Raw genomic sequence first — 22,449 nt, 5'->3', positions numbered from 1 at the left:
TCAGCAGGATAGGCCATGTGCAAGGCAAACACCCAACCTGCTGTGCTATCGCTCCAGCTTACTATTAAGAGGTTTTTCAAAATATAGAGGATCTCACGTAAGAAGAAAACTACAGATCAGTGTGCTCAATAAACATAAATGCAACTGCCATCAACAAAATCTTACAATATATTAAAGACCAGATTCAACAATATATTAAAATTATTACATAGACCAGAGAGATAGTATAGGTGTCAAGGCATAGGCTTTCCATGTGCAGACCCTATTTTAATCTGTGACTATCACAGGTGCAACTTTGGAGCACCCCAAAGTACCACCGGAATCACCCAAGAAGCACTACATCTCTGAGCCCTCCTGTTAAAACACAGACCTAGTCTGCAAGAAAAGCAAGTAGTAGCTTATAAGCCCCTTGAGCACTACTTCAGAAACCTTCCAAAGTATCAAACATCATGACAAAGTGGGGTTCATTCCAGAGATGCAGATATATGCAATTAATGTGATGTACAACATATCAATGAGAGTTATAAATTATATGCTCATATCAACAGATGAAAAAGAGCTTTTGGCAGTGTTTAATATTCATTTATTTAAAAACGTATTAAAATGATGATAGAAGTAGCTTACTTTAACATAGTAGAGCCATTAACATGAAGCCTACAACTAATCTATAAAGAAATAAAAAGCTTCTCTTTAAAGATTAGAACAAGACAAGGATATCCTTTTTCACCATTACTCAACTTAATATTAGAAATCTGATCTATTGTTATTAGACAAAAAAGAAATAAAAGGAATTTAAATTGGAAAAATAATAAAACTGTGACTGTTTTTAGATAGTATTATACATGTAGATACTCAGCAGTGCTCAGCACTTACTCCTTCTCTGTGCTCTGGGATCACTACTGATAGGGTTTGGGGGACCATATAGTGTGCCCGGAATCTAACACAGGTGGCCGTGTACAAGGCAAGCATCCTACTCACTGTGTGGTGACCCCAGTGCATAAGCATGGTATTACATAAAAAATGCTAAAGACTTTACTAAAAAGCTATTAGAATTTTAGTACTGTAAGACCTATAAATTGATACATGAAAATCTGTTACTGTGCAAGCAGTGATCTAGTATAGAAAGGAAAAAATAACTTCATATACAATGAATGTAACTGTGTAGGAATAAGCCTAACAAAAGAGGCAAAATATATTTACATTTTATAAGTAAGTCACTGTTAAAAGAAATAGAAGACATTAGATGAAAATATTTTTCCTAGCTTTTGGATTAGGAGTTTTAACATTATAAAAATGACCATGCTACTGAAAGCATTATATAGACTCTGTGTAATCTCTCACAAAATCCCAATGACATTCTTAAATAAGTAAAACAGTAGTTACTGAAGTTTATATGGAACCACAAGTTTCTGAATAGGCAAATTCATCCTATGACAGTAGAGGCATTCCATCATACTGTTCCAACATTAAATTATATTACTTCATTACTGCAAAGCATTAACTATCAAAATTCTGTGGTAGTGGGAAAAAATTAGATAGATGATGAAATAGAATTGATAGGCTCAAAACTAAGTTGCCACACATTCAGACAGTTAATTTGTGATAACAGAGTCAAGAGCATAAAGCATAGAAAGGAAAGTCCCTTTATAAAATGATGCTGGAAAATCCTATCATTGTTTCATACCTTACCCTTAAGTTAGTTCAAAATTGATTAAAGGCTTAGATGTTAGGCCTAGAATTATAAAATACATAGCAATAAAATAGATAAAACACCCCATGACAATGACTTCCATGATTTATTCAGGAATTCAACTCTAGCAACAAAGTAACAAAAGCAAAAATAAATGGTATTAAATCAAACTGAAAAACTAGTTCGCACAAAAAGAAACAGATTTCCTACTGAATGGCAAAAAAATAATAATAACTGCACATTTTCTGACAAAGATATAGAAAAATCAAAGGTTAACAAAAAAGACATCAAAAATGGAGGAAGAACTGAACAAACACTTGAAGAAGATACAGAATGGACAGCAGTCCTATGGGATGGGGAGGAGATGGTTACTATCTCTTTTACCAGGGAAATGCAAGCCAGAAGGACGATGGGATTAGAGGCTCTTAAAGGAATTTTTTTTGGTCATCTAATTCATCCCTTTCAGAAAGAGCAGTCCTTTTAATTCGTTCTGTTTAGAACTGCCATACTATTGATTCTTGGACCCTAATTTTTTCTTTCTTTCATTTTTTGTTTTTTGGGGAGACCACCAATGTAACTTACGGCTTACTATCCCTGTTCTAATTTTAAAATTGTGTTTCTTATTTCTCTTTAGTCTTACATGAGATGACCACAGTAGCAAACACAACATAAACAAAATTATTTGGGACTGCAAGAAATTAAAATGTTTGTGCACAGTGAAAGAAACTCAAACTATAATTAAGAGACAATATTTGCACACAATACAATACATAAAGGGCTGATATCCAAGGTCTGTAATGCGTTCACAGAACTCAACAGCAAAAATTCCAATAGCCTCATCCACAAATGGGGTAAAGATGAACAGATGCTTTCCCAAGAAGAAATATGAATGGCTAATAGTCATGAAAAAGTGCTCATCATCACTCATGATCAGGGAAATGATCGGGAAAACAACATTGAGATATCCTCTCATGCCAGGGACACATTTCAGGAACTCTGGAAATAGCCAGTGTTGCTGTTGTGGTGAGAAAGGAACCCTCATTGACTGTGGGTAGGAATGTCACTGGTTCAGCCTCTATGGAAAGTAAGAGAGCTCTCAAAAAATAGGAATAGAACTCTCACATGATCCAGCATTAGCATATCTAGGCATCTATCCCCAAACACAAAATCATTCCTTAGAAAGGATATATGCCCAGCTGTGTTCATCACCACACTACGTGCAATAGATAAGATCATGAAAAAAAAATGGATACACGGTGAGGTAGCAACGAAGGTTCCAAGACAACCCAGTGGGAGAACTCATCCACATAATTGAGTTGGTGGTAGGGGGTTTGAAAAGGAGTGGCACTAGGATGAGTGAAGGAGAGTGGTGGGGTACACTGGGAATGGGTGTGATGTGAGTGAGAAACCATCATTAAAAGTCTCAGTAAGTTAAGATAGGCTTATGAGTTATTGGCTACTGTGTTTCTAGTGGCTGAGCTAAAATAGAGAAGTTTCCATCTAAGAAGGTAGCTTATGGTTCCTATGGCATACGTAGTGGGAAAATATTTTGCGGCCGCGTTAGCGGCCGCGGCTCCGGAAAGAGTCCTTGGCACTGGCGAGGAGTTGGGAACGTCTCCTGTTTGGAATTGGAGCCGTTCAGCTTTGTTGCCCAGAGCTGGGCCTCCGTGAGATACCATCTCACACCTCACAGACTGGCCTACATTCAAAAGAACAAAAGCAACCAATGCTGGCGTGGATGTGGCGAGAAAGGGACACTCCTTCACTGTTGGTGGGAATGTCCACTGGTTCAGCCCTTCTGGACAACAGTATGGACGATTGTCAAAAAATTAGAAATTGAGCTCCCATTTGACCCAGCAATACCACTCCTGGGAATATATCCCAGAGAGGCAAAAATGTATAGTCAAAGTGACATCTGCACTTGTTTGTTCATTGCAGCACTCTTTACAATAGCCAGAAACTGGAAGAAACCTGAATGCCCAAGAACAGATGACTGGTTAAAGAAACTTTGGTACATCTACACAATGGAGTACTATGTAGCTGTTAGAAAAGATGAAGTCATGAAATTTACATACAAGTGGTACAATATAGAAAGTATCATGCTAAGCGAAATGAGTCAGAAAGAGAGGGATAGACATAGAAAGATTGCATTCATCTGGGGGATATAAAGTAACAAAGTATGAGATTAATACCCAAGAATAGCTGAGATCAGCACCAGGAGGATTACCCCATAATTTAGAGGCCAGCCGGGTATCCTAGAGGAAAGGGCAGTTCAGATAGAGAAGGGAGCACCAAATAAAGGATGTTTGGAGGATCCTCCCAGGAGGGGAGATGCATGTCGAAAGTAGACTATGGACTGAACATGTTTGCCACTCAATGCCTCTTTTGCAGACCACAACACCCAAACGGAGAGAGAGAACACAGGGGATTGCCCTGCCACAGAGGCAGGGGGGGGTGGGGGGGTGGGGGTGGGAGGGATATTATCCATGGTGGTGAAAAACGGGCACTGGTGGAGGGATGGGTATCTGATCATTGTATAATTGAAACCCAAGCACAAAAAAAATTGTAAATCTACAACTGTAAAAAAATAAAAAAAAAGTCTCAGTAAGTCACAGAACTACAGTCAATAATAAAAAAAAAACTGTATTTCTCTTTAAGTTCTAAAACCTGCTCTGTACATCTCACTTACTCTGCTCTTTTGGGAACTACTAAAATCTAATGAAAAGTTGTAATAATTCCAAAAGCAAAATCTCAAACTTGAAATTCATGTAATTTGAATTCAGTTTTTTGTTTGCTAATACCCTTTATTCTGACTTTCATCCTTTATCCCTTTTCTTCTGTTCTCTTCTATTCATATATTTCTCCTTTTAAGTGACTTAGCAATTCTTCCAAGAATAATATCAGCCTTTCTTTAGAATCAGCATTATCTTTTTTGTAATAATATCTTAATTGTCAGTTTTCAATCCAGCTCTTCTCTGAGATCTACTTAGCCACTACTTGTAAAACGGAATGGAAAATCAGAAATAAAAGTTTTGATTTAATGCATTTTATAATATTTGGTCTTAAAGTTTCTTGTTGCAGTCCTCTCTTGGTTTCATACTCAAAAAAAAATCACTATTTCCTATGTGAGATAGCAAATAGTCATCTACACATGAAGTTACTTCGTTTTAATTCATTCCCCAGTGCACTGCAGTCTGGTTCCTGTTCCAGCCACTCATTTCACATATGGTCACGGGGTACTTCTTTGTTTTTAATTCAAGTGAAAATTTTACAACCATTTAAAACTTATTTGTCCACAGCATTTGGGCTGGATTGATAGCACAGCGGCTAAGGCTTTTGCCTTGCATGCAGTCGGCCCAGGTCCGATTCCTCTGTCCCTCTCGGAGAGCCCGGCAAGTTACCAAGAGTATCTCACCTGCATGGCATACCCTGGCAGGCTCCCCATGGCGTATTCGATATGCCAAAAATAGTAACAACAAGTCTCACAATGCAGATGTTACTGGCGCCCATTCGACCAAATCGATGAATGACAGGAGGACAGTGCTACAGCATTTGTAAAATTTTCTGAATTTTTTTCCTAGAATATTATAAACAATGTGAGGGCAAATGTATTTTTGGTTTTTTTTTGAAAGAACATGTTAGTTCTTGATAATCCATGGACGCTTTTTATGCTTTTAGCTAGCAGTGTGCAGAGATTACAGGCTCTGTCCAGTTCCCATTCAAACTTCTTATATATGTTTTTAAAATCACGGAGCTGGAGAGATATGATGCTTGCCTTGTATGCCACTCACCCTGGCACCACGTATGTCGACCTGAGTACTCCAAGAGTCATACCTGAGCACAGAGCCACTGCATGCGACCCCCTCCACAATTAATAAAAATTGTAAAATTTTTAAATAATGCAAAACTTCATAAACATTTATAAAAAGTCTTTTTATTACTTTCCAATTTGCAAACTTATTCCCAGCTAATATTCCAGGTGCTTTTCTATGTTTTCTGTACAGATGCCTACCATCTGCTATGCAATAAGTAATAGCTTAATTAGAGCAATATTATCTGAGTCCAAAACAAAAGTCAGGGACACTGTTATTAAAGAAAGTATACTTTGAGCTGACTTTAAAGTCAAGGTGAATTTTGGTTAACCCAGTAACAATAAAGGTCATTCCTCAGTTGGGCAGGGAAGGAAAAAAAAGAAAAAGAAACATCCTTAAGATTATGAAGATTGAAATAAAAGTAAAATGTGTGAGAACCAAGTAGTGACATTTTTAACTGAGATGTAATTTGGTGTATATTGATAATACTAGGGGGAAAGATGTTTAATCCCAAATGCATGTCAATCTCCAAATAAAATCAGGTATTTACTACTTTTTTCTCACATCCTGCCTATCTTAAAGTCCCTTTTCTTTTACCTCAATGTAATCTACATTGACAAACCCTGGCATAAAGTTAACCATGTTTAGAGTCATTTTCTTGCACTACAGTCATTTTATCTTTTATTTATTTTTAGAACTTATTAACACATATTGATAAACAGTATTATAATCTGCACTAAACACCATGCAATTTGGTGTCTAACTTGATCAAGTTTAATCTTTTAGCAACTCCCAGTTAGAAAGATATGACCATTATCCACATTTACAAATTCAAACAATTCAGACAAATCCAGAATTCAAACAAAATTTCAAGACTTGATTTTGTGCTCTCATTTTGGTTTTGCCTATGTGATTATTTTTATGCTTTTATTTCTTCTGAACAGATATGCTGTCACTTGTATTGACCTTTATCATTTTATAGAATATAATACATCGTTTACTAAAGGCTTTAAACTGTTTTAGCCATTTTTTTTACATATAAAGAAACTGACCAATACTTTGATTAAATAAATTCCCAGTCCCACTTAGCTGAAACTAAAAGTTAATTGCCTGGTTTTGAACCACAGCTCCTAACCATCTGTGGTACTTCTATACACAATGATTGTTTTTTTAGTTCCATTAAGTCTAATAGAGCCAGAAGTTGTTTAACAACCTATTATATAAAAAGTGTTTTTCAATTATCTAGATTTACATTGATCATAAATTGATAAATTGAAATATATGATGAACATTTTTTATTTGCAGTTTTCAAATAGAAAGGTTTAAGCAATAGAAAATTAAGAGCACAATGAATTTATTATCTGTTTAGCTGATTTGCGTGTTCAGCTATCCATCATTAGTTAAACTCATTTCTCAAGATCTGCAAAGCCCTGGTAATGTCAGGTGTGTTACATATTTCTGATCTCCAGAAACCTATCAATGTCACTTTCATATCTTAGTTTTCATTTATTATAGACTGCCCCGTATTTTACATTAGATGTCAATATGCTCTCTGATGTCAAAGATTTTGAGAAATTAATTTTCCAGACTGTTCATCATAATACACTGGCACTAGGTCAGGTGGAGAAAGTAAAAGATATGAAGACTGAAAAAGCAATTAATATTAAGGAAATTTTAGAAATAGTGTCATTCTTAAGACCATGTAGGGAAATTTCAAGGATAGAAGAGACTGCTATCTTAATCACTCACTCACTGATCTAGAAGCCTCATACCAGATAGTTCAGCTTGGCATTATTGTATTAGATTTAGAAATATATTGTTTATATTGCAATTACTGAGGCAGTGACACGAATAAATACAAAGCACAAATAATGGTCAGAGGGGCTAAAGCAATATTACAGTGGATAAAGGTCCATGCCTTGCATGCTGCTGGCCTGGATTCGATCCCCAGACCCCTATGTTGCCTCCAGAGCCTGCCAGGAGTGATTTTTACTGAGGTCAGAGTCAGCAAAAGCTGACTTCCTGGGGGAAATCATTTAATTTATTGACAAATTAGGGCATGAAGAAACTGGTCCTAAATGCACCACTTAGACCATTTACAGGTGCACACAATTTAATGAAATTGCTCTTACTTTTAAACAAAATTATTTAAATTTTAAGTTATATCAGTTGCTTTTCCCCTTGAAATTTGGTTTATATTAGTGATGAGCTAATATTAATCTTCCTTGATGTTTTTCTCCCCTAAGGATTGAGTTAGAAGACCCAAACTTTTTGATTATATTTATATACACCGGATGTGACAAAGCTACCATAGTTTTAATATCTAGATTTACATTTTTTTTGTCTTTTTTTCTTTCTTTCTTTCTTTCTTTCTTTCTTTCTTTCTTTCTTTCTTTCTTTATTTTTTTACAGTTGTAGATTTACAATTTTTTTGTGCTTAGGTTTCAATTATACAATGATCAGATACCCATCCCTCCACCAGTGCCCGTTTTTCACCACCATGGATAATATCCCTCCCACCCCCATCCCCCCATCCCCCCCTGCCTCTGTGGCAGGGCAATCCCCTGTGTTCTCTCTCTCCGTTTGGGTGTTGTGGTCTGCAAAAGAGGCATTGAGTGGCAAACATGTTCAGTCCATAGTCTACTTTCGACATGCATCTCCCCTCTTGGGAGGATCCTCCAAACATCCTTTATTTGGTGCTCCCTTCTCTATCTGAACTGCCCTTTCCTCTAGGATACCCGGCTGGCCTCTAAGTTATGGGGTAATCCTCCTGGTGCTGATCTCAGCTATTCTTGGGTATTAATCTCATACTTTGTTACTTTATATCCCCCAGATGAATGCAATCTTTCTATGTCTATCCCTCTCTTTCTGACTCATTTCGCTTAGCATGATACTTTCCATATTGTACCACTTGTATGTAAATTTCATGACTTCATCTTTTCTAAGAGCTACATAGTACTCCATTGTGTAGATGTACCAAAGTTTCTTTAACCAGTCATCTGTTCTTGGGCATTCAGGTTTCTTCCAGTTTCTGGCTATTGTAAAGAGTGCTGCAATGAACAAACAAGTGCAGATGTCACTTCGACTATACATTTTTGCCTCTCTGGGATATATTCCCAGGAGTGGTATTGCTGGGTCAAATGGGAGCTCAATTTCTAATTTTTTGAGAATCGTCCATACTGTTGTCCAGAAGGGCTGAACCAGTGGACATTCCCACCAACAGTGAAGGAGTGTCCCTTTCTCGCCACATCCACGCCAGCATTGGTTGCTTCTGTTCTTTTGAATGTGGGCCAGTCTCTGAGGTGTGAGATGGTATCTCATTGTGGTTTTGATCTGCATCTCTCTGATGATTAATGATGTAGAGCATTTTCTCATGTGCTTTTTTGCCATTCGGATTTCTTCTTTGAGAAAGTTTCTGTTCATTTCATTGCCCCATTTTTGGATGGGGTTGGATGTTTTCTTCTTGTGGAGTTTAACCAGTATTTTGTATATCCTGGATATCAACCCCTTGTCAGATGTGTATTCGGCGAATATCCTTTCCCATTCTGTAGACTGTCTTTGTATTTTGGTCACTGTTTCTTTGGCGGTGCAGAAGCTTCTTAGTTTAAGATAGTCCCATTTATCTATCTCTGTTTTCACTTGCTCGGCCAGTGGTGTGGCATCTTTGAAGATACCATTAGCTTCAATATCATGGAGGGTTTTGCCAACTTTATCTTCAATGTACCTTATGGTTTCTGGCCTGATGTTGAGGTCTTTAATCCATTTTGATCTTACTTTTGTACATGGTGTTAGGCAGAGTTCTGAGCCTATTTTTTGCATGTAGCCGTCCAATGATGCCAACATAATTTATTAAAGAGGCTTTCCTTACTCCACTTCACATTACTTGCACCTTTATCAAAGATTAGATGATTATATGATTGAGGGGAGATGTCAGTGTATTCAACCCTGTTCCATTGGTCTGCAGTTCTGCCTTTGTTCCAGTACCATGCTGTTTTAATTATTACTGCTTTGTAGTACAGTTTGAAGTTAGGGAGGTTGATTCCTCCCATTTTCTTTTTCCCAAGAATTGCTTTAGCTATTCATGGGGGCTTATTGTTCCATATAAATTTCAGGAGTGTTTGCTCCATTTCTTTGAAGAATGTCATGGGTATCCTTATAGGGATTGCATTGAATTTATACAATGCTTTCGGTAGTATTGCCATTTTGACAATGTTAAGTCTCCCGACCCATGAGCAGGGGATATCTTTCCATTTCCTCATGTCCTCTTTTATTTCCTGAAGTAGCGTTTTGTAGTTTTCTTTGTATAGGTCCTTTACTTCCTTAGTTAAGCTGATTCCTAGGTACTTGATTTTCTGGGGCACAATTGTGAACGGGATTGTTTTTTTCATGTTGCTTTCTTCTCTCTCACTGTTTGCGTATAGGAAAGCCATGGACTTTTGGGTATTGATTTTATAACCTGCAACTTTACTATACGAGTCTATTGTTTCTAGGAGTTTTTTGGTGGAGGTTATTGGGTTCTCTAAGTAGAGTATCATATCATCTGCGAATAGTGAGAGCTTGATTTCTTCCTTTCCTACCTGAATGCCCTTAATATCTTTTTCTTGCCTAATCGCTATTGCAAGTACTTCCAGTACTATATTGAACAGAAGTGGAGAGAGTGGGCATCCCTGTCTCGTCCCTGATCTTAGAGGGAAGGCTTTCAGTTTTTCCCCATTGAGGATGATGCTTGCTGTAGGCTTGTGGTAGATGGCTTTAATTATGTTGAGGAAGGTCCCCTCTATACCCATTTTGGCTAGGGTTTTCATCATAAAGGGGTGCTGGATCTTGTCAAATGCTTTCTCTGCATCTATTGATATAATCATATGCTTTTTATCTTTTCTTTTGTTGATATGATGGATTATGTTGATTGATTTTCGAATGTTAAACCATCCTTGCATCCCTGGGATGAATCCTACTTGGTCATGGTGTATGATCTTTTTGATGAGTAGTTGGATTCTATTTGCTAGTAGTTTGTTGAGGATCTTTGCATCTGTGTTCATCAGGGATATCGGCCTGTAATTCTCTTTCTTTGTGGTATCTCTGTCTGCTTTTGGTATCAGTGTGATATTTGCTTCGTAGAAACTGTTCGGAAGTGGTTTTGATATTTCAATTTCGTGGAAAAGCTTAAAGAGCATTGGGAGTAAGTCCTCTTTAAAGATTTGGAAGAATTCACTAGTGAATCCATCCGGGCCAGGACTTTTGTGCTTGGGAAGACTTTTTATTACCAGTTCAATTTCCTTGATGGTGATAGGTCTGTTCAGGTATTCCAGGTCTTCTTGGTTCAGCCTTGGGAGTCTGTAGGAGTCTAGGAATTTATCCATTTCCTCGAGGTTTTGATGTTCCGTGGCATAAAGCTTCTCAAAGTATTCCCTGAGGATCCTCTGAATTTCTGTGGTTTCTGTTGTAATGACCCCCTTTTCATTTCTGATTCGGTTTATTAGGGTTTTCTCTCTCCCTTTCTTTGTGAGTTTTGCTAGCGGCTTATCGATCTTGTTAATTTTCTCAAAGAACCAGCTTTTGGTTTCATTGATCTTTCGGATTGTTTTTTGGGTTTCCATCTCATTAATCTCTGCTCTGAGTTTTATTATTTCCTTTCTCCTGTTCGGGTTGTGCTCCTTTTTTTGGTCCTTCTCCAAGCTCTTAAGCTGTGAGGTTAGGTTACTTATGTGTGCTCGCTGCTCCTTCCTGAGGAATGCTTGTAGAGCTATAAACTTTCCTCTTAACACAGCCTTTGCTGTGTCCCATAAGTTTTGGTAACTCGTGTTCTCATTTTCATTCGTTTCTAGGAATGTTTTGATTTCCTCTTTGATTTCCTGTCTAATCCACTCGTTGTTCAATAGTGCACTGTTTAATTTCCAGGTGTTTGATTTAGTTTTCTGTTTTTGTGTGTGATTTACTTCTAATTTCAGCGCATTATGGTCTGAGAAGATTGTTGATACAATCTCTATCTTCTTAATTTTATGGAGGCATGTTTTGTGGCTAAGCATGTGGTCTATCTTGGAGAATGTTCCATGGACGCTTGAGAAGAATGTGTATTCAGCTTTTTGTGGATGAAGTGTCCTATATATATTTACTAATTCCCTTTCTTCCATTGTTTCCCTCAAATGAAGTATGTCCTTGCTAAGCTTGAGTCTGGTTGATCTATCAAGAGGTGACAAAGCAGTGTTGAAGTCTCCCACTAGTATTGTGTTGCTATTGATGTCTTTTTCCAAATCTATGAGTAGTTGTTTTAAGTACTTTGCTGGTCTCTCATTAGGTGCATATATATTTATTATTGTAAGTTCTTCCTGTTGTACAGATCCTTTGATCAATAAGAAATGGCCTTCACTGTCTCTTATGACCTTCCTCACTCTGAAATCGATGTGGTCTGATGTAAGGATGGCTACCCCAGCTTTTTTATGGGAGCTGTTTGCCTGTAGGATTGTTTTCCAGCCTTTGACTCTGAGTCTGTGTTTGCTTTGACTATTGAGTTGCGTTTCTTGCAGGCAGCAGAATGTTGGGTTCAATTTTCTAATCCATCCTGCCACTCTATGTCTTTTAATTGGTGCGTTTAGCCCATTGACATTGAGAGAGATTATTGTTATGGGATTTTGTCCCATTGTTCTGTTAAAATTTGGTGTATTTGAGGGGCCTTTCTTGCCTTAAAGTAGCCCATTTAGTTGTTCTTGTAACCATGGTTTTGAGTCTATGAAGTTCCTGAGCTGTTGTTTGTCTGTGAAACTGTGTGTTGTTCCTTCTATTATGAATGAGAGTCTCGCTGGGTAAAGTATTTTTGGAGAGGCATTTATTTCATTGAGTTTTTTCACTATGTCCCACCACTGTTTTCGGGCCATGAGGGTTTCATCAGAAAAATCAGCTGTGAATTTTAAGGATGCTCCTTTGTAAGAGATTTCTTTCTTCGATCTTGCTGCTTTCAGGATTTTGTCTCTGTCTAAGGTTTTGGTCATTTTGATCAGAATGTGTCTTGGGGTATTTTTATTCGGATTTCTTCTAGCTGGTACCCTTCGGGCCTCCTGAATGTGGTCACAAGTTTTCTTCAGCTCTGGAAACGTTGTAGCAATGATGTCTTTGACAGTTTCTTCTTCATCAAGGTTTTCTTCCTGTACCTCTGGGACTCCAATAATTCTTATGGTACCCCTCTTGGCTTCATCCCGATCTTCTCTTGCCATCTGTTCGCGAATTGTGAGTCTCTTTTCCATTTTCTGCTCTTTTCTGGAGAGTCTCTGAACTTCATCTTCGAGTTCACTGATTCTGTTTTCAGTAGCTGTTACTCTGCTGCTGAGGCCTTCCACTGAGCTTTTCAATTCACCTACGAGATTTTTCAGGTCTGATATTTCTGTTTGCATTTTCCTCATTTCTGCCTTCAGATCCTCTTGTCTTCTATTGGCATTGCTTTCCATTGTTTCTTTTAATTCCCTAAGCATCCTAAGTAGCTCTCTCCTGAATTCCTTGTCAGAGAGGTTGTCTAACACTACAGTACTGTTGGTGTCATCTGGGCTAGACTCTTCAATATGAAAGTTTGGTGGGCTTCTGCGTTGCTTTACCATTGTGAGAGGTGTGGTTTAGTCCTTCAGTTCACTGTTACTATTCTGCTTGATATGCAGTGTGAGTTAAGATAGGCTACTGTGTTTCTAGTGGCTGAGCTAAACTAGAGAAGTTTCCATCTAAGAAGGTAGCTTATGGTTCCTAAGGCATATGTAGTGGGAAAATATTTCGCGGCCGCATTAGCGGCCGCGGCTCCGGAAAGAGTCCCTGGCACTGGGGAGGAGTTGGGAACGTCTCCTGTTTGAAACTGGAGCCGTTCAGCTTCGTTGCCCAGAGCTGGGCCTCCGTGCTGGTCCCGCGCAGCTCAGGGGTTGAAAACCGGCTGTCTAGGGGCTGGATCTAGGTGCGAGTGCCCAGAAAGGGTCCCAGGCCCTTGGAGGCGGGCTGTACCTGTTTGAAATTGGAGCCGTTCAGGTTTGTTGCCCAGAGCTGGGCCTCCGTGCTGGTCCTGCGCAGCTCAGGGGTAGATTTACATATTTAATGTACATTACATTAAAATCATTCAGTGATGTAGTTAACTGAAGAACAATACATCAAGCGACTTCATTTTCAACCTTTTGTTATTCTAGTTACAATAAAATATGCTATGAGAATAATACTATTCACTTCAAGTTTTCTTTTTTTTCTAATAAAGCTTTTAAGTTTAGAACTGTGTTATCAGCAAAATATAACTAAAAGGACTTAAAAGAGATTGGTTATAGGGCCTCTGAAATTTTTGCAGTACACTTGGAAGAAATACCTGCCACTGACTCTGAGGTACTGGCTATGGTGGTTCTATGTGACCCTACCTTTCCATCTCTGCATAATGTTCCTATTGAGTGACCCGAGGGAGCAGCAATAATAATGAGCTATGTTATTAGGATCTTTCTTTTAGTATTAAAGGCTGGAGCGATAGCACAGTGGTAGGGCGTTTGCCTTGCACGCAGCCAACATGGCCGACCCGAGTTCGATTCCTCCACTCCTCTCGGAGAGCCTGGCAAGCTACCGAGAGTATCTTGCCCCCACGGCAGAGCCTGGCAAGCTCCCCGTGACGTATTCGATATGCCAAACACAGTAACAACAAAATCTCCAATGGAGACGTTACTGGGCCCGCTTGAGCAAAATCTTTTAGTATTAATTGAATATTATTTTTTGTTCTATTTCATTGCTTTTCATATTTTTGTCATCACTTGGCAGCACGTGAACTACCCACTGACCTTACTGCCCTGTAATTTAGGTAATTTCTATAAGAGTGTAGAAACATCTCCTGTCAGACTTGACAGCTTTTTATGTGGGTCTTACTTGAGGAAGACCAAACATATCCTTCCTAGGTCGGGGTCAGAGTTACCCAAACGTTAACTGCTCCATTTTCCCGGTAAGGAGGTCTAGTTAACTATTTGATTTTTCCCTTGTTATTGTCTCTGTTTTAAACTACTTTTACCCCCAACCTTCTTTTTCCCCAAGAAATAATAACCTGGGTGCTAGCAGGTGCAAAATGGATGAACAGAATAAATGATAGAATATATACTAGGATTCCATAGAAACTATAATGTGAATGACTCCAAAATGGCTGTCTTTTAACCAGTCAGTTTAAAAAATATATATCTAAAATCACTTTCAGATGAGGCAACATGCATTATGATTTATTGAGAAATTACATATGGGAACAAAAGGTTTAAAAGAATAGCCTAACATGAGAAAATGCTCTACATCACTAATCATCAGAGAGATGCAGATCAAAACAACAACGAGATATCATTTCACACCACAGAGACTGGCCCACATCCACAAGAACAAAAGCAACAGGTGCTGGCGCGGATGTGGGGAGAAAGGGACCCTCCTTCACTGCTGGTGGGAATGCAGGCTGGTCCAACCCTTTTGGAAAACAGTATGGACGATTCTCAAAAAATTAGAATTTGATCTCCCATTTGACCCAGCTATAGCACTCCTGGGAATATATCCCAGAGAGGCAAAAAGGTATAGTCGAAGTGACATCTGCAATTGTTTGTTCATTGCAGCACTCTTTACAATAGCCAGAATCTGGAAAAAACCTGAGTGCCCGAGAACAGATGACTGGTTAAAGAAACTTTGGTACATTTACACAATGGAGTACTATGTAACTGTTAGAAAAGATGAAGTTATGAAATTTACATACAAGTGGTACTACATGGAAAGTATCATGTTAAGCGAAATGAGTCAGAAAGAGCGGGATAGACACAGAAAGATTGCATTCATCTAGGGAACATAAAGCAACAAAATGGGAGACTAACACCCAGGAATGGCTGAGATTAGTACCAGGAATTTTGCTCCATGACTTGAAGGCCAGCCACATGTGCTAGGTGAAAAGGAAGCTCAGATAGAGAAGAGAGCACCAAATAAAGGGTGTTGTGAGGACCCTCCCAGGGTGGGAGAAGCATGCTAAAAGTAGTCTATAGACCAAACATGATTGCCACTCAATGCCTCTCTTGCAAAACACAGTACCCAAAAGAAGAGAGAGAGAGAACAAGGGGGAATGCCCTGCCACAGCGGCAGGGTGGGATGGGTGGGGGGGGTGGGAGGGATGCTAGGACCTGTGGTGGGGGAGGATGGGCACTCATGGAGGGATGGGTACTTGATCATTGTATAACTGAAACCCAAGCACAAAAATTTATAAGTCTATAAATGTACTTCATGGTGTTTCACTAATAAAAAAATGATTAAAAAAAAAAGAAAATATCAAGTATGAAAACTGTAGCTACTTAGGTAGGCAGGTAGGTAAATAAACAGATACATAGATAAGTAGATACAAGGACTCTTTTATGAAATTTATGTATGTAAGGAAGAAATATACATTTTGGGGGGCTGGAGTGATAGTACAGTGGGTAGGGTGTTTGCCTTGCACATAACTAATTCGGGTTCAATTCCCAGCATCCCCTGAGCACCAACCAGGAGTAATTCCTGAGTGCAAAGCCAGGAGTAACCCCCGTGCATCGCTGGGTGTGACGCAAAAAGCAATATATATATATATATATATATATATATTATATATATTTTATATGAATTGACCAAAATGTGAGAATTCCAAAACAAATATTCTTTCCCAACTGAAATTTGAAAAACCAATTAACCAAGAAACCATAGTTCTGAAGTGAAAGAAAGACATTTTGCCACCACTATATATGTATATATATGCATATACATACATATATACATATTTATACATGCTTAGAAAAGGAGTATGTTCATGCAAAAAGTACTGGCTGTCATGATAAATAATAAAATATACTCTCTCCTTGTAGCTATTTTTTTCATTTAAGAATATTACCTTTTGCTTGTAGAATTTTAAAATTTTAAGGTACAGAGTTTCTTTACCATTTTCCTTAAAAAAAAAACCAGAAGATAAAACTGATTTAAACCTGTGCCATTGGTCTTTTAAATTTCCAAACATCCACATCTTACTTGAACTTTATGATCAATTATGCAAATATGAATGAATTGTTTTGTTTTTTAGATGTAGAGACCGAAAGGCAGGGTAGTTAAAAGATGTATCATACAGTTCAGATAAAACTTTGCAGAACTGATATGAGAACACAGGATTCTCATTCTATCTCCAGTTTATTAAACTGATTTTCCAATTCTACGCAAATCTTTTCAGTGGCTTGAGGTTTTATACTGTCAAATAATATATTAATTAAAAGAGCTGCTGCATGGAGGTTAAAAACACATTTGATGTAAGACTTTTGCCCTACAAAGTATTTTTATGGTCTTGCCTCTCTAAGTTGCACTAAGTAGTAGCAAAAGTGATAACAATTGTCATCATCAGATCATTGTTAAGTCTTATGTTCTGGGAACTGACCTGAATGCTACATATACTGTCTTTAAGTAAAACACATATATTTCTACTGCCCATGGAATTAAGGTTCAAAGTGGTGCCCTTTCACCGCACAGACCAAAAGAAACTTCAGGTTTCTTCTAATACTTAGTACCATAGAATCTGATTACATTTGGAGCTCTTTGGCAGTAATTAAGATTACATGGGGACTCATAGGTAGGAACAAACCCACTGTAGCACTGCACTGTCTTCCTGTTGTTCATAGATTTGCTTGAACGGGCACCAGTAACGTCTCCATTGTGAGACTTGTTGTTACTGTTTTTGGCACATCGAATACACCTCGGGGAGCTTGCCAGGCTCTGCCCTACAGGTGGGATACTCTCGGTAACTCAATAAAGCTAATATACATATAAGAAGTGACAAAAATAAATACAAGGGACGTATGAACACAGGGAAAAGGTCATCTGATGATATAACAAAAAGTAGCCACCTGCATACCAGGGAGAGATGCCTCAGGAGAAATAAAACTGATCAAACAGCTTAATGGATTTCCAGCTTCTTAAACTATAAAAAAAAACAAATTTCTTTTATGGCATTTTGCTAGGCTTCCTTAGAAAACTAATACATATATAAAAATATGTTTCTGTGATATATTTCCTTTCTAGCCTGAAACTTATTGAAAACTCGAGAACTGAATGCAACTGAAGAATCAGGCATTCAATTCTAGTACTACATATCCTTGGTCTTTGATATTGATTGTGAAATGTGCGGTTGTCTTTATCCATTCAAGACATACTGTGATATATCCAGTAACTGTGCTTAGACCTTTTCGAAGACCTCAAGTAGGATTCCATGTCTATTTTCAATAAAGATTAATACCTTATTGTAAAAAAATAAATAAATAAATAAATAAATAAAGAATAGCCTACAGGATAGCGTTATAGTCTTAATGATTAGATATGATTATAGCACTTAATATGTGGGGATCTGTTCATGATATGGACCAAAAAATATCAGTTATAAATTCTGTGGAGAAAGAATAAAACGACTGTGTTTTCCATATTGATATATTCCACTAATATAATTTACTTATAATAAGATTCACCATTGGTTAAAGGTCGTGTATATTTTGTTGATATGGAGGGCTGGAGCGATAGCACAGCGGTAGGGCATTTGCCTTGCACGCAGCCAACATGGCCAACCCGAGTTCGATTCCTCCGCCCCTCTCGGAGAGCCTGGCAAGCTACCAAGAGTATCTCGTCTGCACGGCAGAGCCTGGCAAGCTCCCCGTGACGTATTCGATATGCCAAACACAGTAACAACAAAGTCTCCAGTGGAGATGTTACTGGGCCCGCTCGAGCAAATCAATGAACAACGGGAGGACAGGACAGGACAGGAGGGAGGAATCTCTGTACATCAAAACCACAAGAGTTAGCACTACTGTAAGCATGTGACCCAAACTATAATAAGAACGCTTAAGAGGAAAAATGAGTTTGCTAAAAGAGGAGACAGAGCAAGCCTTCGCCACTGGAGCAGTGACACAGCCATGATAGTGGGTTAGAACAGCGAATACCCAAAATCATTAAATACTTTGTAAATCAAGGTGAATAAATTTTTAAAAGTTATAAAAAATAGCCTTTTTATGAAAATCATAAGATAGAATTGGCAACAGAATTGACGGTGAAACACCAAAGATCTCATATACTTCAGAAAAGGTTGTACGAGTCACTTAGATAAGGGAATATTGAATTAAAAATTGTAGTGTTTCTAGCGTTAAAGTCAAGATTACATAATTTTCTTATGTGTAGTTAAACATTCTTTCCCTAAAATCCACACATTTTCAGTAATATTTATTTTAAAATAGAAAGCAAAATTGAGAAACAAAGGTGATTGTCTCAGATAATGAAATCATGCTTTGTACCACTGTCCTCCCATTGTTCATTGATTTGCTCGAGAGGGCCCAGTAACATCTCCATTGTGAGACTTGTTGTTACTGTGTTTGGTATATCAAATACGTCACGGGGAGCTTGCCAGGCTTTGCCATGCAGGCAAGATACTCTCGGTAGCTTCCCGGGCTCTCTGAAAGGGGCGGAGGAATTGAACCTGGTTTGGCCAGGCTGGCCACGCACAAGGCAAACGCCTTACTGCTGTGTTATTGCTCTATCTTTTGTATATAATATAAAAAATGCTTTGTATGTGATATAAAATAAGGACATTATTTTGTATTTTGGTGTTAGTTTCCTCCATACTTTTAATAAACCATGCTTTTAATAAAAAACCAAGACTAGGACATATTTAAAACAGTTTTACATTTAATTTTCTTATGAGAAACCAACAGTAGAAATACTGAGGTAGTTTTTTGCATTTACATAATGTCTATAAACTAAAATTTGATTCATTTATTTATTAATGTATGGATCATTGCTAAGTTATATTGCAAGTTTTGTATTAGGTACCAGTGAAAAAACATTACTGTGTGTATTTGCCTCTTAATAAATTATATTGAGTACATTTTCTATAGTAGATAGAAATATTTTCATGTTATTTCCAATTAGATATTTTGTTCAAGTGAATTATAAACAGTAGCTAAATTACTAGATTTATCCATTCTTTGTCATCATGGTATAAAATTTCAAAGCTATTTGAATCTGCTTTTCCCTTATTTTAAGTTTTGCTTTTGTTTTGTTTTTCAGAGCTACATTCATGGAAGCAGCCAAGCTCAGTTCGTAGCAGAATCACATATTATTCTGGTACTAAGTATCCTTAAAGCTATTGATGGATTGAAAAGGACAGGTTAAGGTTGCCTGCTGTCTATCAAGTTGATATTTTTTCTAACAATACATGTGAATACATTAAATTTTAAATTTTATTATGTGACTAATTTTGTAATTCCTGTGTTATTTCCTATAACAGTATCTATGTATATAAATACAAATTTATAACAAATTTCTTAGTATAGCTTTTAGCTCTGTGTTGACTGTCTCTGAATGGAGTTTTATGTGTGGTGTTTGTATACATTTTAAAATATTATTTTGATTGAACAATGATTACAAAGATTGCTATTTTAAATACATATACCTTTCTACTTGCTCTTCTAGAAAAGAAAAAAAAGAAAAAAATGTCTAATGTTAAAAACAGACTAAGGAAACTAATCTCAGTACCTTAACTATTATGTGAGTCAGAAAAGACAGAATATAGAGTGTTTTAGACATCTCTTTTGAAGCATTTTATACATTTTTAATTAGATAATGAAGTACAATAAGCAACTTATGTTTTGAAAGAAAGGTAAAGAAGATAGCTATATATGAAAGCTATGAGAATCAACTGTCCTTTTAAAAACAAAATATAAATATACTTAGAATGAAGTAAAGTTACCTTTTTGGGCAGTAACTATTTGGGGATCATTGATATTTGAGACTCATAGAAATTTTTGAAGGTTAAAATTATAATATTGTTTGAACATGTTGAGTCATCAGGGTTTAGTATCATTTGTAAAATCTGATTATTTTCCAGGCTATGTAGACTGATACTTAAACGTTAGTCAAGATCAAATTTCTTGTATTGTATAAAACTCTAAAACTTCTTAGGAATTCTAGAATTAATCCAGGCCCAAATCCTACTTTATAGGTAGGAAAACAAAAACCCAGAAAATTTATTTGGTTTGCCTTAAGTTAGAAGACCAACTCGGTTTTAGTTTTAAGTTTTATTTTAGATGGTTATTGGTTGTACATGTAAATTTTGTATTTGGCATTTTATTTATATTATATGACAAAATTTTTCAAATGGCATATCTTTTCTTTTTTTGTTTGTTTGTTTTGGGTCATACTCAGCGATGCTCAGGGTTTACTCCTGGCTCTGCACTCAGGAATTACCCCAGGTGGTGCTCAGGGGACCATATGGGATGCTGGGAATCCAACTCCGGTTAGCCGCATGCAAGGCAAATGCCCTACCCACTGTGCTATCACTCCAGCCCCAATGACATATCATCTTGAAGCTTGTTTTAATCTGAATAGAAAAAACTCCACACATAAAAATGTTTTTATTTTTTACCCTATTAGAACAACGTATTTTTTTAAATATCAGCAAATACATATTCAAGTTATCCATCTTATTTGTGTACTGTGACTTGAATCCGATGTTAGTACTTAACAGTCTTGTAATTTGTTATTGTGGAGAAAAGGGGTGAGAAGTGCTTTGAAGTGCACTAATTCTCAAGAAGCTCAAAAACTTTCTCATCTGTAAAGTTAGATTAACCTGGTCTGGAAAAAATGAAACAGCATACATAAAGGCTAGGAAGTTCCTCTTTTAAGTCCTTTCTCACTTAGTACTTTGCTTGTTCTTGATAGCATACATTGTATTTACTGCTTGATAATTTATCATTTAACAAAGGTACACTGACAATTAAATCAGTCCTGTAGTATTCATCTCAATTCACTTAAATTTCAAAGACTATTTCTTCTTGCAGTAAGGCATTTCAAAGATAATAAAAAGAAAATTTTACCTTTAAAATAAATCTTATGAATAAACATTTTATATTGCATTTTAACTAGCAGTGTCTTTCTGAAAGTTTCCATTTACCATCTTCTGCTGTATCAGTTCTCAGTATTTTTATTCTTTCCACCCTTGACCATAAACATACTTAGCTGAATTCATGCAAGTATACATAAATACACATAGCCCATTCCTTGTTTGCTTTATTTATCCATGTGCTCTATGGTTCCAAATTCAAGGGCAGCTTGAGAAGTATTTTTTCAATGACTGGAATAAGAAAGAATTAACATGCTGTGATCTTGATAAAAAAAACTACCAGGTTTCTGTTTTGCAAAATTAGCAAATTAATAAAATTAATACATTTATTTATCATAGAAACCTCAGGTAAGAAAATGAAATATTTGCCAATATGTTCTGCAGTGCTTTACACAGTTGCAAATATGTTTATGGGAACATCTGTTCTTCCTTATTAAATATGAACCTGGTCATACTTAAGCTTTATTTGTCTTGCTTATTTATAAAGTACTATACATTTATGTTACTATATAATGGTAGGAACAAATGCGGTGTTGGTAATTTATTGTATTTATTCATTTCTGATTTGGGGGCCGTCCCTGGTGATTCTCAGCGATCACTTCTAACCGACCCGGACCCATGGGTTGCCAGAGCTCATACCTAGGTTGGCCACATGTAAGGCAAGCACCCTGTCCTCTGTACTACCACTCTGGCCCTTCTGGTAATTTTAGCTCTCATGTATAGTAGTTTATTTTTCTTCTTTCCATTTTAACTCAATAAAGTATCATTTAAGGGCAATGTTTTATTCAGGTAGCTAGGACTACCCAGCAAAAGGAATGAAAAGCTATATTAAGTCTATCACTCCATTGCCTGGTAGAAATTCTCCAAAGTTTCATTCATAGTTCATTGATATCTAGCTGAGATTTAGGAAACAAAGAAATTCTACAAGCAGTAAAAAGTCTTCCATATAGATTTTTAAATACTACTGCATAACTAAATTGAAAATCCCTATACTCTTTATGCTACAACTATTTGTTACTTCATTTTACTGATATGTTGAGAAATCT

General features: G+C 37.0%; 1 protein-coding gene across 3 annotated transcripts in view; it reads left to right on the top strand.

Annotated features, from left to right (window-relative positions):
• TUSC3 (tumor suppressor candidate 3) overlaps window positions 1–22,449 on the top strand; it is a 208,712-nt gene that overhangs the window by 163,871 nt on the left and 22,392 nt on the right. For all 3 annotated transcript variants that reach the window (XM_056113967.1, XM_056113965.1, XM_056113966.1), the window contains one exon: window positions 19,570–19,633. In XM_056113967.1, the coding sequence (XP_055969942.1) occupies window positions 19,570–19,633 (64 nt within the window). The remainder of the gene's footprint in view (window positions 1–19,569; window positions 19,634–22,449) is intronic.

The sequence above is a fragment of the Sorex fumeus genome, unplaced genomic scaffold, assembly GCF_029834395.1.
Source record: "Sorex fumeus unplaced genomic scaffold, SorFum_2.1 ptg000024l, whole genome shotgun sequence".
Classification (NCBI taxonomy): Eukaryota; Metazoa; Chordata; class Mammalia; order Eulipotyphla; family Soricidae; genus Sorex; species Sorex fumeus.
The sequence above is the reverse complement of the archived record's forward strand: the minus strand, read 5'-3'. Positions and strand labels throughout refer to the sequence as shown.